We start from the raw sequence: 19,419 nt of genomic DNA on the forward strand, positions 1-19,419 counted from the left end.
AAATAAACTAATTCAGTTGAGATAATTTGACTTGATGAGAATAAGATTGAAAATATCAATATGAAATTAAATAAATTTGGTTGAGAGTTTATATAATGATAATACGATATTTTTAAGTGCTTTTAATCTTAATCATTAAATCTTTATAGTTAAGATTCACCGGTATCATTTTTTCACATGACATTAAATTTGTTAAGGCGTAGGGAGCATTATATAGAAAATTACAATGACAAACAGACAAACCTAGTTTGACTCAGGTTGTGTACAACCACGTTGAAAATGGGTCGCAACCATATTTTTTTCTCAGGTTACAAAATATAAGAATCCAGCCTAACAAGATTTCACTAGTCAATATTTTTGCTCGTTACAGACCTTATGTGGTCATAATAGACAGCGGAGTCATGAAATGTTTCAATTTGTGTCACAGCGTTGGCAAAATATTTGTGTAAACTAGAAAAAAAATAATGAATGAATTAGTCAATATTCTTACAACAACAACTGAGTTTCTTCCCTGAATTTTTTAGGGGAAACAAGATATTGTTCATATGCCAATCATTAAGAATACAACGATGAGGAAGACTGAGATTAGGCTTTGCTTCTCACTCATCCTTCCCCTTGCCTTTTCCTTCAGAGATTTTGGGGGCATCATATGCTGACAGAAAGAAAGTACTCTGATTTTTCTGCAAAAACCTGCAATGAGTTTATTTATCAAATCAACAGCAACAAAACCGGATACAGAACATAACAGTTAAAATAAACCTTGCACTATTGAGATTGACAGATAGTATTCCCCAACCAAAAAGGGAAGAAATATAAGCGCATTAAGTTGGGGAACGTACATATTTTAATTTATTAACTTAATCAAAATCTAAAGGTTACATCATCACCCCATACATAATTACATTAGTAAACGAATGTGGGTAAACCGGTAAAGTAATATCTCTGACATTATGTTCCAAATCCCTGCAATAATATAGACAAGCTCACACCTTCTTCGTGCATGTATGTCAATGACATTTTTTTTTTGTATATTCATTCTCTTTATCACATCATATAAATTATTAATAGATCATTATGAAATAATTAGTATATTTGCAACATTCTTCTTTCTTTTCAAGGATAACAAAGTCAGAGCTCAATTGATGGCTCATGGCTGAGACTGACTTGTTCTCCCTAAATATGAAAAAAAAAAAAAAAAAAAACTGTCGAAGTGCCCATCCAACAACTAGATGTTAAAATTGAATTTATTTTAAATCTCTGGCTGGAAATTCACTTAAGTAATGCAATCATGAGCTTGTACACAAGGTCATGACGACGAGATGTTTTAATTATTAAATACATTAATACATATATGATTGTTTTTGTCATTATCTCAGCTGGGAGCAATAGTGCATTAGTGCAGTATGTAACACAACACTTTAAAAAGTGATGAGATTTTTCAGTAAGTATTCAAAACAATCTCTAATATCTAAATATAATGAGATAGGTTTCAGATTTTACTTGAGAAAGTCAAGTAATTTCAGCTGCAAGCGATTCATTGTTTCCTCTTCGATGTTCACATATGCTAAAAGCTCAGGTAACTTAACTGCAAGCACAAGAAAAAATCTATGATTGTTTTGTGGAACACATGATGAAAATTTCGTCAGGTATATGGATCATGGAGTAGTGTTCAAATGCTACACCCCTAACGGCAATATATCAATGTGTCTAACAATATTCCATCATTTCAATTGCTAGAAAAACAAATACACAACACATAAATGGGATTGGAATCTAAAACTAAATTGTTGAGACTAGTCAGGAACCATCAAATGATAAGAGATGTCAAAATTTTACAGGTACATCAAAAGTTCAGGTAACTTAACAAGGTAATCACCAGAAAATCTGTGTATTTAGCAGATAACACATTAAGAGGGTCAAAACCTAAATTTCATATTCTTACAACTAACCATGAAACATTTAAATGCTAAGAGATGTCAAATTTTTATACTGTCATCAAATAAAGCTGACTAAACATTATTTTAATACTAAATCCGAAGAGCCCACAAAAGAAACGAGAATAAGAAAAGAAAAAAGGCATATCCCAAGACACAATGCAGGTACAGGTGTGGGCAGACACAGCATCCTCATTTCAAGCTCAATTAGAAGCAGCAAAAAGTAATGAACATACCAAAGAGGCGTAATAAGTGTTCAGCACCATATATGGTTGACGGAGATACGTTATCCACAATTGCTTCGCTATATTGCTTGCGTTCTTTTTTATATAAGAGCATCATAGGCAATGCTTTGTCAAAATAACACCTTATTCCTTTTAAAATTTCTCCTATTGAATCAGCTGCCCTATATCACAGACACATTGTATATGCCTTTGCATTAGTGTAAGTAGCGTGTCCATAGCTTACTACTAATAGCTAGTAGGTACAACTAAATGCACGAGAATAGCAAATAAAAAAATAAATAGCCAGACTCTTAACAAGAGGAAGGATATGAATTTTTAATTAGCAATTGTTTCTTACATGCCGTCCTTCTTTGATTTGTATTCAAGGTACTTTGTCAGAATTTCATCAACAGTTGGTGAACGAGGAAGTTTTACAAGCTGCAGGGACAAATATCAACAAATAAACACATGGTGAGCTGATTCATGCACTAAAATAAGTTACAGTTTTTGAAAGTGATAATTGAACAGAAAGTCAAACAATCAATTATTGCATCGGAACCAGAACAATGCCATCAACAAACTTTGTAAGCAAAAAGATAAGCTCAGATATGTATTGTAGAGAATTTAGGGGCAGCAATCTCTTATTATAAATTTATAATACAACCATAGAATTTGAGTGCAATAATTCTCTTTGATTTGGACAAAAAATTAATAAATCATAATATTTGCATTTCAATATTAAGATATGATAGCACAAACCACAAGAACTAACCAGATTTCATTTTGAGGCAAGGAAGCCTAAACAAATGAAAGCAAATTTGTGAAGACATTTAAAAGTTGTCCTTAAGAGAAGACACCAGAGTTGGTGTCAGTAAGATCATTTTCACATAATGGTTACTAAAATATTATCACCAAAGGAAAATTTAATAGAACTTCTGTGACATATTGCAGTCAGATGGCTTCAAATTGCTGAGTGACATGTTACATTGTACTAGTACAATGTTATCCTTTAATTTCAAGGGAAAAAGAAACGTCTTAACTACAGTTTATCTCTTTCAGGTTACAGTGACCTTTACAAGAAACATGCATCAAATATAACTCTAGAAAAGTGAATTTTAAGCATCTACAAGAAGACAACAACTGAAAGAGTGAATTTAATAGTTTTCCAGTACCTTTTCCTGCTCAGCAACAAAGTCCCAATCGTCAACAAGTTGTTTCTTTAATGTTGCAGGAATTTGAATCTTGACAAGCTTTTCAACAGTCACACTGCCCTTCTAATAATTATAAAACCACACTTAGCAGAATTTTCAATGAAAAAGATAGTGGCAAAAACAAGGAATTCCAATCAAATATCAAACAAACAGGGAGGTATTTCCATTTTTAAGTAAACAAAGAAGAAAGTTTGAAATCAGAATTTCTTCATGTTATTACTAAATTGAGTTTCAGCCTTACTCCCGTAAAACACCTGATACTTATTGTGATATTTTGTCTCTATCATATGAAATGTGAAATTAAAATAGGCAAGTAAAGCACTTAATTCATGATATGAAGGGAAAATTCAATGTAAATGGAAAACCTTCCAGGATTTTAGAATAAAAGAAAATGCAAGCAATAAAATAAAACCACAATATAAAGCAAACCTCAACTCCTGAATCATTTTTTCGTTTCTTCCCCTTTGACACTGCACATAGTTTGACATAATAGACTTATTAGTGCAACCAAGTTGTAAGACAGCAAGCAGATATAACACATTATCTAAAATTCAACAAATCAACAACAACATTGTGTCCAATAGAGGAAAAGTGAGGCCCAAATAGAACTCTTTCTAGGCAAGGGGCTTGGTCAGGCCTCAAGCTCAATAATGACCTCTATTTAAGGGTAATATCATTTATCAGATGCAAGCAGTTATAGTTTCTACACAAAAGATCTTATTAACAAGGGAGATATTGTTATTGTAGGATTTAAAAGGCTAAAATTTAGCAGATTAGGCTGTGCAATTCTGGCTTCAAATGCTGACCCAAATGCACCAAGTATTGTTGCAATCACAAAATTTGAAGCTAAAACCTATTATAGAAACACGTCTTTAAACGAATAAAATGCATCATCAATAATTTTGTTAAGGGATTAGTGTTTGTCCTTATAAAAGATATAAAATTATGTCAGTTTAGTCAAAACTACTGTGTTTTATAGTGAGAGAAAGAGTTACACAATAGAAATCATATTAGGAGAAAGTGAGAGATTTTTTTTAATTTAAATATTAAATAAAAAATAGTAGTTTTAACTAAAATAACAGTCCTTTAAAAGGACAAACATTTTTCCCTTTTGTTAAAGGCAACAAGTATTTATAAATAATGCCTTAAAAATTATTAGCATGGGCAACAAAGAATGAAGTCAAACAATATAAAAGGCTTTCTTAATTAGTAAATTTTGTCTCCTTAACAAACCTCCATATCCCTTTTATTAAATGGAGATTATTGACTTTTCTCCGGGATATATAGGTAAGAATCATTGTGTGTAGATTACAATATTAATTCAATAATCAGGGAGTACATAATAAGTAGAAAAACGGCTAACTTTTTCAGTAGGATTTAAATCCAAAAAAAGAAAAACATAAAAAACTTTCAAGCCTCTTTTACCCAAATGCTCTAAATTTACTTCTAACAATGCATGCTTATGGAATCTAATATCTTATGTCTTTAAGACACAACAGAAATTCAATCCTAGTGGTCATGAAGGAAAAATAAATAAATAAATAAATCTGCAAAAACAAAACGGAAAGATGAAATTAATGAATACCATTATTCTTAATGTCTTCTTTATCCCCTTTTGCATCTACAAAATCCAAAGCAAATTGACAATTATCAAGCTAACAGAAAGAAGTATTCTAAGAATCTAAGTATAATCTTATCAAGTCTAACAGTTACGTAAAAAGAGCAGAATGGTGCCTGAACAAATGTACATACATATTGTCAAGTATTTAAAACATAGAAGGACTTACTATAGAAGTCTGCATACTCTTAACAATTTCAAAAGCAAAATAAAAAAATGTTTTTGTGCTTCCACGGGAGGTCCGGAATTAATTTGGGCAAAAGTACTAGCACTTTGCATCCAATCATCAGAAGTATAGATTTTTATCTCATACCTCTTTTCCTTTTGAACAGTCCAGTTATTCTTTCCCCAATAAAAACCAACTACGTTAAAAAAACATACACAAAACTTTTCAGAGGTCAGTTGATGAAGGCCCTTTTGAGAACCTCGTTACTCATAACTCACTGATAACATAAAACAAGGATTACACTAATGGAAAAGGTAGGACATAAACTAAGATTAAACTAATGGCAAAGGTCTCACTTCCACATAAAAGAATTTCAAGGCAATTGCTTACTTCCTTAACCCCTGCTAGTCCAAACTCCCCCGAAAAAACCAACTAAAATGGAAAATAAATGCCTTAAGGTGTCCACATCAGCAACTTAAAAATATCAGATATAAAGAAAAACACATCAAGTAAAGAGAGATTCAACAATTGAATGCACAATCTAAATATTCTAGAGAGTAAAGAATAGAGAGCCTCTATAATTTTAAATTTCAATCAAAACTTAGGGGAGTTCAGAGCCAATTGCCAAAAGAGAGGTTCATTATGCACAAACTAGATTAGCAAAAGAATCAAGAAGCTCTTATAATACATTATCAACATTTGAATGGGATATCGACTTACCCGTAGAACTTTTGGCCTTTGTTTGAGATGAACGCCCAGATTTAACATTCTTGTCTGTACTTTGCTTTTTGTCTACGGTCTGCTGTTTCATGACATTCTCTTCGGTATGTTTCATTAAACGCTCCTCACCTACCCATTCGTCCCAACTGTTGGAAATATGTTGAACCCATCATAATGATTCTGTATAACCTTTTAAAGGTAATAATTATCATTTATCACAAAATAAGTCACAATCAAGTCAATTATCTCAAAAAACTATAGATGATCATTACAAAGACTCTATAAACAAATTGCAAAACAAGTTCCAACAAGTATCTTATACACCACTTTCATTGACATTTAACATGAGAAGTTGACTTTGGAAATTTCCCAAGTATAAATCTTACTTGATGCTTTTTACCAATTTTGGGTCACAGACGTACCAAGAACAGCCATAGTACTTAAGAACACATAATGTAAACTGAAAGATTGGAGCATCATCATCAAGATGATGCCATTGGTACCTTATTACTTCAAATGAAATAGAGGAAAGATAAGAAACTCACTTTTTATTCCAGCCCTGCAAAATAGAAAGTAAAGCAACCAAAAGTCAATAGCATATCCTGTAATGACTTGAAGGTTTCACATTTTAATTTTTTAAGAGATTTAATATTTCAAATCTGTCAAACTTAAACATTACTTTGAAAAGTTACATTATGGAACATGCCAGAGATGAGTTAACCAATATAAATGACTTAAGTCCTTCGTACAAGATCGATGAGGAAAGAATATTATGGTTGAACTTACAAGGTAGTGAACAAAGTACTTCCATTCTCTCTTTCTGATCTCAGCTTTTTGCACCTGACAATCAAATCATGCAGTAAATTAGATCACAATTACAAGAAGACTAAGGGGAAAATAAGTACAAAACACACTTTGCCTAGACAGTGGTTAATTTGTATTTGAAAGGTATGGAGAAAATTGAGATGGAGATGAATAAGAACTGATGAGTTGGATGTATACTTCTGATATCAACGGAATATTAGAGTCAGTTATGTATAGCTACATAAGAAAAGTGAACGAAAACACTCCCAGAACAATTGGAGAGGCTCTGAGTTCTAGCCTAAATTCTATCTAAATTCTAATTATTTAGCATTGTTGTTGCAGCTAAAAACAATTCCAGCCTAAATAATACACACCTCTTAAGTAATTTGGTTCGATTCTCTACACCTCTTCCTATCCCCCCAAAAAAGCATGCACCTTGTCCTCAAAGTGGAAAGCAAGAAATTGATTGTTAGTGACTGCTGAAGATTCCCAATTGCTCTCAAATTCCAGCCTAAATACTACACACGGTCCTAATTATTTAGCATGCACCTTGTCTTCTAATTATTTAGCATTGTTGTTGCAGCTAACAACAATTCCAGCCTAAATATAACACACACTACACACGGTCCGAACTAATTTAGGGTGTGACCCCTACAATTCAACACACACTCCATACCTTTTAAGTAATTTGGTTCGATCTCTTCCTACAGTATACCCATAGAATAGCAGGAGATTTCCTTACAATACTCCCCCCAACCCCAAAAAACAAAAAGCATGCTCCTTGTCCTCAAGGTGGAAAGCAAGAAATTGATCATTAATGTCTGCTAAAGATTCCCAATTGCTCTCAAATTCCAGCAAGTGCAACCACTTAACCAATACTTCCATAGTTCCTTCATCAGCAACTCAATAGTGTCGCACTTGTTTAGGCTGGACCAGAAGCTCTAAAACCTTGGAAAGCAATGGAGATAGAGGTTGAGGCTGTTGGCTTGAGGATAGGGCTCTCTTTAATGTGGTGGATGCGGAAATCTGCAAGTAATTCAAACTTGTAGGCAGTTTGACCCACCTTTTCCAACACTTTAAAGTTTTTATTAGCCCTCCTAGTCAAGGACTTCATCCTGTATGGTTGAAGTTTGCAATAAACAAAGTCTCCGGGCTAAACTCCATCTCCCTGTGGTTTTGATCTGTATAGGTCTTGATCCTGTTTTTCTTTAGATAAGCTAAGAAGCTGCCCCTCTCAATCAACTGTTGTGTTACCTCATCCACAGCAGAGGAATGGAGTGGTTGCCCCTATTGAATAAGGAATGAGAATCCCTGCCAAATAAGGCTTTGACTGGAGACATTATTGGGGACCAATGGAAGTTGGTATTGAACCAAAATTTATTTTTCTTAGGAAATAATTTAAAAATATATATTAAATTATTTATTTAATTATTTCCTTTATTAATACAGAATTTTCAAATTGATTTTTGAGTTTAAATAACAAATCAAATCTTTATTTTCTTTTCCTTATTAACAATACTTTTTTAGATTTTTTTTAATTTAAATCATAGATCAAATCTTTATTTCTTTTTTTATATTAAAAATTAAAAAAATTGATTTAATTTTCGTATCATGTGATACATGTATCGTATCATACAATACAAATCCCTTTCCGATACATATCACAATACGTATCACTACGCTTGTGAATAGTATCATATCATACGAATCATATCGTGTATCGTAATATACTGATAACTATGCTCTCCTGGACTATTACCCACATTGCAATGCAACATGTTATTCCCCTTAGACGCTTCTGAGTTCAAATTCCCTCCAATCCCAACATTTCCGAAGACTGTCTAGGAAGAAGGGTAATTTCAGTTAGTTTGTCCTCCTCTAAATGTGTCCCCAATCCCCCTTTATTGCAAATCATTATTTTTTCTTCTAGCAATTGTGCTAGATCAATCATCTCCACTAATGATTCGAGTCTGTGGAGCTTTAACTCACAAATCTCGTTCTGTAGCCCATTCATCCACACTCCCCTCAATATCTCAATTGCATATTGAAAAGGACCTACAATCCTCTCAAGTTCCTTGCAATAATTGGAGACATTTCTTGTTTGTTTCAAGCTCAGCAACAATTGATATGGATTTTGCGCTAATGATGGAAGCATCGGATCAAGGCTGTTCTGAATGTTGATCAAGTTCCACCGATGGTGTGTGACCCTTCCACAATTGATACCAGTTGAGAGCTTTGCCTTCGAGAGCGAACAAGACCGAAAACAAAATTCAAATTCTGGCATGTACTTGGGTGAAAGAATTGTTTGACACAATTGAACCACCCGTACGTGTTCTTTCCTTTGAAGATTGGAAGCTCCAATCCCTTCCCACGATCATCCCATGTTCGATGGTTCGCTTCCAATGTAGCCCTTATTCCACCATTGTCGCCAGATCTGCCTTGGGTTTTAGTTCTCCCTCTTCAGTTGGTAGCTTCCTCTATTCCTCTTTGATCCCATCCATGAGCAAGTCTCATAGGAGGCATCAAAGTTTTTCCCCCTCCTCCTCTACTTCGCGAAATTGCGTCTCGTACACGTCTTCCCAGTGCATCAGCCCTTCTGGTGCATCGAGCCCGCTCTCCATCTTGCATGTAGCTACCATCCACAGCTCCTAGATCGAGAACTCTGGAACCAATTATAAGGTACTAAGAGGAACGGGGGATGGAAATGAACAAGACGGATGAATTGTATGTTTACTTCTTATATCAACGGAATGTTAGAGTCATATGTGGATAGTTACAGTAGAAAAGTGAACGAAAACACTCCCAGAGCAATTGGAGAGGCTCTAGGTTCTATCTTAATTATTTCTTACCCACAATATGTTTTCCTTCCCCAATTTAGCATTTGTGTTGTAGCTATCAGCAATTCCCGCCTAAACACTACACACTGACCTAACTAATTTGGGGGTGTGATCCCCCAGAACTGGACACATAATCCACACCTTCTAAGTAACTGGGTTCGATCGTCTAGACCTCTTCCCACAGTATACCCGTAGGAAAGGAGGTTTCCTTACAGTATGAAGCTTTGCATTAGGTATACGTATACAGAAGAAAACATAGATTGAAAGAATTTTGAAAACACTCTAATTCAGAATCCTACAGCAGTTGTACATTTTTTAATGGTAGGAGAAGTGGATATATAAATCCCAAAGCAAACATTAAATCAATCACACATCAGGAAAAAAAAAAGGTCATACGATAAAATCACCATAAATATTTTAGATTAAAGTAAACAAGAGAAACTAGGGGAAATTATGAAAACAGCAAAGACCTTCAGAAGGTTATCCTTCACGGGAAAAGCTACTGAATTGTGAATTCAATCACTAACCAAATCCCTAACACAGAAAAGCCTAGCGCGAAACGATTACTCAACAGCGAGCAACTACAGAGGTTCCATTTCTTTACCGTCACGGTAATTGTTAAATTCCGAACGAGAAGAAACGAGAACAGGCAAATCGAGACAACAAAGCAAGCATTCAAAAAGACATTTTCAAAAGAATGGAAGTGAAGAGGTAAAGTTGCCTTGGCTTCGTAGATGCGAGGGCCATGGTAGGCGAGCACTTTCTCGCCGTCGGAGTAAAGGCTGGAATTGGAGGGCGGAACGTCACCGGCGGAGGCGTCGCCGGAACTGGCGGAATCGTCCTTCGACGAGTTTCCCATAGTGGAGTTCGAGAGAGCAAAAAGGAACTGGGCGGGAACCGGGAAATGACGCGTTGTTCGAGAAGAAAACCAGAGCCTATTCGAGCGATTAGTAACCAAATAACAGGCCGTTTTGGGGGGTCTTTTTTTTTCACTCCAGTTAGAACATCATAACACACGGTTGGCTTGCAAATGTAGACAGTTTTGAGTGGTTTTTCTTTTTTCTGAATTCTGGGTTGGCCCGAGCCCACAGTTATAGTCTTATAGACCCGAGCCCAAAGTTCTGGTTTGTAGAAGAAATAATAAAAATTGTGAAGTAAAGTTTGCCTGCTTTTTTTTTTTTTTTGGTAAGCATAAGCTTACCTACTTTTTGGGTTAGATTAAAGGAAAAAATTACTCTTATGTTACATGTGATAACTTTCTCTCCTACACCCTTCGATAACTATGTCATCCTTTTCTTTTCTATTCTTTTTATTTTTCAGATGGTGGAGCCCACAAATTTATCTCTATGACATGAGATAACTTATCTCCTTTAACATTAGATTAATGAAACCCTAGATTAAATTACAAATAACCCCTTCTATTGTTTTAGCTATTTTTAACCTGGGAAAAGAATCTCTTATGTTACTGTAAAACAGCAATCATCTCCAGCCCTCACAAAGTTATTTGTGGGTCCTATTTTTTTAACTTTCTCTTGCCTCTCTTTTTTTTCTCATCTTATGTTTGTTTGTACAGGAAAGAGTTAGGGGGCGTTTGGTACAGGAGGAATTTTTTTTAACCAGGTAAATATGATTAGTGGAGAAATAGTTGTAAATGAAAATAAGTGGGGAAATTTTATAAATGTTGTTTGGTAGACAAAAATATTACCAGGGAAATTGTATAAAATTTACTGTGACTATGTTTGGTTGAAAGTAAAAGATTGATGGGGAAATATGACAAAATGTCAAAAATACCCCTGAATATAATAATAGACACTGTGGCAACGTTCTTCTTGTGTTGTTATGTGTTTCTGTGTGTCGGTGGTTTAGAAGAAAACCTCCATCTGAATCGTTTACGACCATGATTATTGGAGATGACATGCCTCGGCTTCATCATTTATTGCTGGTACTGTTTTTGGAAAAAATCTGTTGGACAGTTGGTGGTGGTTTTGCAGGCTTAGAGCTTGAAGCACTTTCCTTGCTTGGTTGTGGTTGTGGTGGTTTTGAAGGGCAAAGAACACTTTGGGTAGTAACTTTCTTTGTTGCTTCCATGGATCCTCCAATGAATCTATCTAGCAACCACATGCATGACCATGGAGCTGTTTACGAGAGAAGAGCAAAATGCAGCAATGTCACTTCATACTTTATCATCGTTCTTGCAAGCGAACGGGTATTAGAGGAGAGGTGATTTCAGAAGGGCATTAGCGTAACTAAGTTGGCGCCAAATTTATGACTTCCCTAGCTTTTTCATCATACCACCTCCAAGAAGGTCTTCTCCAACAGTGCAGAGTGTTTCATTTTCCACTGAAATTTGCTTTTGATGGGGAAACGTTATGCCCTGCTATATTGGGGAAAAACCTGTATCAAACAAGTCATTGTCATTTTCCCACTTTGACTTACCCATCTATCCCCTCAAAAACCACCTACCAAACACCCCCTTAGTGTGTTTTCCAGTGACATAAGATTGCTTTCCCTTTTAACTTTTAAACTTTTTTTTTTTTTTAAAAACATAACATAATCCAGATGAGGTTTTGGTCGAACTAAAAATTGTTAATTTATATTAGTTTTAGCATCTATAAATCATACAACAAACAGGTGCATTTTGGAAGAAAAAAAATAATCGTGAGGATTGGCTCAATTGATAATATAATTTCCAATGATAAATGAAATGTCGGTTTGAATTTTGGAAAAGATCCTTTAAAGCCAGATGTTGATAATTATGAGATTAATTCATATATGTAGAAACCACCTTTCCCATATGATTAGTCTACTAATTTTATTTTATTTTTAACTCCAAAGAAGTCTGCTCGAACTAATATATCCAATGCCTACGTATTTAGCCACTACGTTTAGAGGTTTTATGTTGGGTTTAATATCTCTCATATATATATAAAAGTGAAAAGCAAACGTTATGTTACATGAAATATTTGTTTCCTTCAGCTCTCAGATTATTTTTCGTGCAAGTTTTTTTCTTTATTTTTTTTCCTAATATTTGGTGGATCCTACAAAAGCACGTCTCTGTGACATGATGTATCCATTTTCATATTACATGACATTAACAAAATCCATATATAAATATGTGTGGTTCATTTTTTTTTTCTCCTCTTCGCTTTACATGACCCCACATGGATGCCAATGCCATACACTGTTATATATATAAAAGATAATTTTATTTGGTATAACATAAAAAATCAAATTCATTGACCTAAAACATACATGAGCTTCCTTTTTATTATCTGTTAATATTATTAAAAAATATATTCCACTTTTTTTTTTTATCGTTTTAAGATATTCCACTATTTTGGTTACCTGCCAAAAGCTCCATTACTTTTTTCTTAGGAGAAAGAAAGGTTAACTGGGGTTAGATATAGGTATCTTATTAGGATCAGGAAAGATCTTTCAACCTTTTTAAGATTTTTCAGAAGGAATTACATATCACTAACTAACAAAATTCTCATATTGATCAGCGCTGTTTGAATTCATATCTTTATGAAGTATGGATCAAACTCTTAATCAACTGTATCTTCATTACTTTATTCATGCTATCGGTTCATGTTGACCTAACGGTGTTAAATTGATTTTATGTACAGAATTTTAATGTTACTTCTTACACATTAATTTCCATATTAATAACTTACATAAATTGTTATTTATTTCAGTTTTAATTTCTTATCTTTTTTTTTTTTTTGGTACGCGCCTCTCTTTTTTTAACTTCATATTCTCCGTTCTTTATTTTTGTAAATTTCAAATTTAATTTAAAATCTCTTATAACAAAAATATTCTTTATAAAAAAACTCAAAGTAAGGTAGAAATTCATTTATATGATTTAATTGTAAAACAAAAATCAAGTTTGGTTCATTCATAATTAGGATTATTTTACTATGTATGTTATTAACCTTTAAATTTTTACAAAAATGACAAAATAATTATTAAAAATAAATAAATATATTTTAATATTTTGGGGGGAGAAACTAAAATTTGTTAATTTATCACAAATTAAAAAATCCACATGTTATCTGACATCAACAAACTAACAATCTTACTAATTTTATAATATAATAGTTATTTATTTAATTTTTAATATAAATTATTAAATTTAGATATCTTTACCTTGAATAAAAGTAATTTCTTTTTTTCTTACTTTTTTTTAAGTACAAGGAAATAAAGCAACTTAACTACAAACTAACTCTACAATCCTGCGGAGTAGGGTTGGCAAAACATGTCAACCCGCATTCAATCCGAAAAAAATGAGTTGGGTTACGGTTGGTTCGAAAAAAAAAATGAGTTAGAAAACTCAACCCGACCTGATCCGAGTCAGGTTAGGGTTGGCTCGTGAGTTGGCTTGAAAAAATAGCTCGCGAGTTGGCTTGAAAATTTGCTCGCGGGTTGGCTCGAAAATTGCTCGCAGGTTGACTCGTTTTCAGCCTATTTAAATGACCCTGTAGTATTAATGCATCAGTTATGTGGCTTCCATCAGCTTAAACAAAGGGTTACAAAATGAGAAATAAAAGCAAAATATTTTATTTTTGAATTTTTATCACAACAAATTTGCATCAACATCAAAAAACAATCAGAACCACTTGCTACTAAGAGTGGGTAAGATATTTGAACCAAACAAAGCTAGTACAGCCTAACAATATAAAAATGGCTGGGATGTAAGAAGATTAGAGACTTGTGTTTAGAGAAGGAAGAAAAATGATGACACCATGTGTGGGTTTTGTCCATTTCTGTATATTGTATTTTGTATTTTTTTATTAAAAAAAAATTCAACCCGCGAGCTGGCTCGTTTGACCTATGGGTTGGCTCGTTTTTTCACGAGCTGGCTCGGGTCGAGTTGGCTCGGGTTGGCAGCTCATTTTTGCCAATCCAACCCGACTCATTTTTGACGTGTTACGAGCCAACTCGACGGATTGGCTCGTTTTTGCAAATCCTAGAGTGAAGGGCTCTCAAAAAGATTAATGTCCCAATTGCTGTCAACAATTACTCAACATTATTGGCTAGCCAATCAGCAATTTGATTTCCTTCTTTATGTGTGTGGGAAATTTTAATTCTACAAGGTTTACTCAATAGAGCTTGAATCCATCGTATCGTCTTTTGTAAGGTGATAAGTCCATAAAATGTGACTTAGAACATGGGATTTTAATATGAAATTGTAAATGAAAAGAATAGTCTGTGTATAATGTTAGCCCCAAATACATTGAGCTGATTTATTCTGATTTAAGAGCTAATGGGCTTGTACTTGTATTTTTCAGGCCCATTTGTGACACTGTCCACGCAAAGAAAAGAAAACAAGGAATGGGCTGAACGTTTGAAGAGCAATTCAGAAGCCCAAGTGGAAAGAAACCAGAAAGTAAAGAGAAAAACAAAGGAAAAAGAAAGCAAAGAAAAAAAGAGACAAAGAAGTGGGCCGATCTTCCACTTTGAAAAACCATAAGCCCAAAGAAGAAAAAAGGAAAAAGAGATAGGAAGTAAGAAACAGACCCCAAAGCGTAAAAGAAAGATTGAGAACCACAGAACCCTAGCACTCACCTTGTGATCGAACCCTAACCCTCATCATATTTTCCAACCCACCTCTATTTCTTGATCCCTCTTAACAAATCGATACACTAAGCCACACCGGTCTTTGTTTTTGAGAGCCATAGAACCTTAGCCTTCACCATCGGTTCCTTAAATGAATCAATCCAACCCTAGCCATATTTCCTAAACACAGAAATTGCTAAACACTACCTTTAACTAAATGGATGAGCTGGAGTTTGTTAGACGTGTGGGCTAAAGGAATTTCTGGTGTACGATTGTGACTCTTGCAAGGAGATCGCACGGATAGAAGGAGCATGTGGGTGACTGCTGATGTGTGAGGCAAAAGCTCGTGCATGCAAAGGAGGAGATCTATAAAAGGAGAAGAAATAGTGAGTGTAGGGGGGTTCTCATTTATTTTTCTGTATTCTTCTTCTTCAGATTTTTAGTTTTTATTTTTGGTACTGTACTGAAGTTTTATTAGGCTTTAAGCATGTCGGTATAGCACTGAGGATAATCTGGTTGTTAGGACTCGTGCTGTACTTTTATTTTTCTGCATTTTAAGTTTCAGTACGTTTTATTTTCGTTGTTGTTTTGAGCTCCATTCTTATGGATAGGAGCTAAATCTTTCTAGGTTGGGTGTAGGTACCCGAACCACAATATGGATGTTTGTTAATTGCTTTTGTTAAAAGTTAATTCCCTGTTGTTTAATACTGTGCTTGCAATTAAATATTCTGTTATTAAGGCCTGATGGTAGATATTATTTTAGGAATTAGTCATTGAAAGATAACTAAGTCCAGAACTGTGTTAAGCACATGGACTTGAGTGTGAAAGCATTCAAGGGATGTTACTCAGAGATGAGAACAACCTCCATGTAATTTTGGACCGGAACTATAAGGGTCTTTGCTTCATTTAGCATAGAGATGTGCAAATGTTTGTTTAGGACAAAATGGTTTTAATTAAGAGATTAAAATCAATAAGAAATGGTCTATTACTTGGGAGTTAATTTTTAGTAATTTGTAATTAACATTCATTCAGTGGCTGTTGGGAAAGGAAACCGAAACTCAACCTGCTTTTACAACCTATTTTTACAACTTATTTTTCAACAACTCAGATTTCTTTTCATTTGATTTCTAAAATTTCACTCATAATTCTGTTTACTAATTTCTTTAGATAAAATCTCTTTCAATCAAATGTTTAATTTGCTATCTTTCCATTTTTCACTCTTTAGTTCATGAAATCAATTCTTAAATTCAGAAAATTATAAAAAAAAAATAGAGCCACTGGTCTGTAATATTTTAACTTAGTCTTGTGATTACTTTGTTTTTATTTTTACTCACTTTTTAGATTAGATTCAGTTTTAGCAATTGAAAATTTTAGTCAAGTTACAAACGCCAAAGATCTTTGTGGGAACGATAGTAGGATCTTAAATACGCCCTTTATTACTTGTTGTTACGTATACTTGCACGCACACTTACATATCTGTTAGCAAGGCAACATAAGAATTTCTAAGTTTCGTAACCTTTCTTCAGGGTGTGTTTATCATTGTTAACGAATCACTGTAACCATGTGATTCTCAAGCCTTCTATCCAAGCCACCTCCATGCCCATTATTTTTTATCATCTCTTATTATTATTGTTTTTTTGATATAAATAAGAATTAAATCCATAACCTAATATAATTTATCGAAACCTTCACCACGAGATAACTCCTAGTGGCTTCTTATAATCATTTTCCCTGTAACTTTTATAGATGAGTATTCTAAAATATATGAAATCTCACAAAAAGTAAATAAAGCTTAACTTTGATACAGTATCAATATAAAGTTTTTTTTACACCGTTATTTAATTTTATATTAGAACTTATTTAATAAATTTGATTATATTAATAACTACATATAAAATCAATTTTATTAAATAATATGATAATATATCATTTGATATAAATGTATTTTTTAAATTACAGTGGTATGTCAAATTTTAATTTAATATATCACTTGAAATCAATGGTTGAAAAACAAAATTAACTGTCATTAATTTTAAATTGATCTAACGGTAACTAAATAGGTGGTAAGAATAATAAAAGTAAAATTATAATAAGTATAACTTTTTCCTTTATATAATATGAGATTTATACTTCTTATACAACATAAGAAGAGAGTTTTTGCAACACACACATATTTAAATTTGTCCCACTAAAAAAAGTAAATAAAAATATTTTAAAAATATTTTGTATAAGCAGGATAAACCCCGTATTACATTGTTTCGAAGTCTTGAACATTTGAGATTAAAAAAAAAAAAAAAAGTCTTGAACTTTTCATGGCAAGAGCGCAAAAGAGCAAAGTCAAACGGGTATGCAGTGACACGTACTTTTTGTATTCCTCTCTCCTTAAAACTTTTATAAATTTTTTAAAATAATACTACTTGTACATATTTTATTAACGGAAAAGTTATGTTTATTATAATTTTCGTCTTATTATTCTTATTATTTGTTTAATTATCTTGGATTAATTATAATTAATTTTTTCTTTATTCAACTGTTGATTTTAAATTAATTTAACGATAGCCAAATAAGTAATAAAAATAATAAAATTAAAATAATAATAAGTATTACTGCCCCCTAATATAAATAAGCGAAGCCACTTATTTTTTGTTTTTTTGGTGGAAATTTGTTTTCTGTATTTAATATATCCCTTTTAATATATATTAGTTATTTAATATTAATACAAAATTTAAAAATTCATTAAAAATCTATGATTTTAGAAATTATTATTATATTCTTACTCTATTAATACTTTTCAATTACTAAGTGAAGATATACAAAATTGAAAATAGAAATTAACTTTTTTCTTATTTTTTTTAAAGTAACAGATAAAATAAAATAAAATTTATACTTTAAAGTAATTGATATTTTGAAACGGACATAGTGCTAATTTCTTTCCATCTCACATGAGCCACTTTAGCTTAGCACATAGTGCTAATTTCTTTCCATCTCACATTAGCCACTTTTGCTTAGCACACGTGACTGAAGAACTAAACTTAATTTTTAATACCCTAAAAATATTAAAAATGCGTATCAATAGTGCCCATGAATAGTCCTAAATAGTAATTCACGTATAAATTGCATATGAACAGTAATTAATAGTATCCCGTATATGAATAATAACCATAAACAATACTGTATGTACACGTGGTTACACTACTATTAATAAAGAAGATGTAGAGGTAGGAAGGTGAAATATCCATAAATTTATTTCATAACATCAAACAATTTTTTTTCTTTTATTTTGAGAATGTCCAAAACAATTAAGCTTAAACAACAACAAAAATGTCCACACAAAAAATTAACAGTGATTGGTTGCTGTGATGATGGATTTCGACTTTTCACTTACAATGATAAAGATTTAAATCCTAAAATCATCATTTTGGGGGAAGGCCTGAAATTGCAAGTGCAATTGTTTCTATAAAAAATGTTGTGAAAAAGTGAAGTTTAATCTATATATAGTACATTCACCCACCGTAGTTACTATGAACTTACTTTACTATATGGTATATCAATTGGACTATTACAGTATGAATAGGCAAGTGAAAAAAGAATACAAAAATGAAATGAAGGAATTAAATAATCTGAAATTTCCTTGCTAACTATAGATGAATGGTGTGAGGGCCGGGAACATGCTAGTGTCCTTGGCCAGGGCTTGGACCTGCGTCCTTAATTCCACCAAGGGTCATAGTGTTGGTAAATTTGTGACCCTCTCCTCCGGAACTTGGACCCGAGTTCTTAATCCCTCCAAGGATTTCAGTGTTGGTAAATTTGTGACCCGCCCCTCCGGAACTTGGACCCGAGTTCTTAATCCCACCAAGGGTCTCAGTGTTGGTGAACTTGTGTCCCTGCCCAGGGCTTGGCCCAGATTGTTTTATTGCTCCCAGAGATAACCAATCAAAGAAGTCCACAAAATCCCTCCTTGTGGCTGAATTTCTTGTCTCCAAGATACTCAGTGGACGGGCTTCTAGGACCATGAAAGCAGAGTTCAGCATTAGGAATAGAACTAAGAAGCCCTGAGTTTTGAGAATGGTGCTTGTCATCTTTTTTAAACGTTGAAAGGGCAATCAGAGACTAGCTATGCAAACTTTAGGAATCTCAAAGAGAGAGAAGGAGGAAGAAGATTGTGTATGATACGTGTGTAGTATGGGGATATATGGTGTCCTTTTTATAGCTTGGGTGGTAGCATTTTGTGTTTGACTAAAATGTATCCTAGTGTGCATATTCAATTGTGGAAGGAGACTTGAAACATGTACTTTTTTTGTATTCAAACTTCAAACAACGTGAGTATATGATTTTCTCGTGTAGGAAAC

At 33.3% G+C, this 19,419-nt stretch overlaps 2 protein-coding genes across 4 annotated transcripts; both read right to left on the reverse strand.

Moving 5' to 3' along the window:
* Positions 1–365: 365 nt before the first annotated feature.
* On the reverse strand, positions 366–10,467 carry LOC133286586 (protein MRG1). Of its 3 annotated transcripts, none has more exons than XM_061484018.1 (11): positions 10,236–10,467; positions 6,660–6,713; positions 6,419–6,432; positions 5,874–6,019; positions 4,955–4,990; positions 3,799–3,839; positions 3,331–3,432; positions 2,517–2,596; positions 2,171–2,340; positions 1,501–1,585; positions 366–680 (listed from the first exon to the last, which is right to left on the reverse strand). In XM_061484018.1, the coding sequence occupies exons 1-11, from the start codon at positions 10,371–10,373 to the stop codon at positions 542–544; spliced, it is 1,005 nt and encodes a 334-aa protein (XP_061340002.1). In that variant the 5' UTR covers positions 10,374–10,467; the 3' UTR covers positions 366–541. The 3 variants fall into 3 exon arrangements, with proteins under 3 accessions (XP_061340002.1, XP_061340003.1, XP_061340004.1); XM_061484019.1 differs by having other exon boundaries at positions 366–690; XM_061484020.1 differs by lacking the exon at positions 4,955–4,990 and having other exon boundaries at positions 366–690.
* Positions 10,468–18,741: 8,274 nt separating this feature from the next.
* LOC133286606 (PAMP-induced secreted peptide 2-like) lies at positions 18,742–19,149 on the reverse strand. The gene has a single exon (XM_061484039.1). It carries the CDS (start codon positions 19,147–19,149, stop codon positions 18,742–18,744), a length of 408 nt encoding a protein of 135 aa, XP_061340023.1.
* Between the last annotated feature and the right edge of the window lie 270 nt (positions 19,150–19,419).

This window comes from Gastrolobium bilobum, unplaced genomic scaffold, assembly GCF_033153095.1.
Source record: "Gastrolobium bilobum isolate Gb01-03AN ecotype WA unplaced genomic scaffold, APGP_CSIRO_Gbil_v1 utg6309, whole genome shotgun sequence".
Classification (NCBI taxonomy): Eukaryota; Viridiplantae; Streptophyta; class Magnoliopsida; order Fabales; family Fabaceae; genus Gastrolobium; species Gastrolobium bilobum.

Excerpts from the sequence above, each read along its gene's own strand:
- LOC133286606 (XM_061484039.1), bottom strand. The coding sequence starts at position 19,149 with ATGACAAGCACCATTCTCAAAACTCAGGGCTTCTTAGTTCTATTCCTA.
- LOC133286586 (XM_061484018.1), bottom strand. The coding sequence starts at position 10,373 with ATGGGAAACTCGTCGAAGGACGATTCCGCCAGTTCCGGCGACGCCTCC. Across the intron at positions 6,714-10,235 it reads CTCGCATCTACGAAGCCAAG|GTGCAAAAAGCTGAGATCAG; the intron begins GCAACTTTACCT and ends TTTGATTGTCAG. Across the intron at positions 3,433-3,798 it reads AAAATGATTCAGGAGTTGAG|AAGGGCAGTGTGACTGTTGA; the intron begins GTTTGCTTTATA and ends TATAATTATTAG.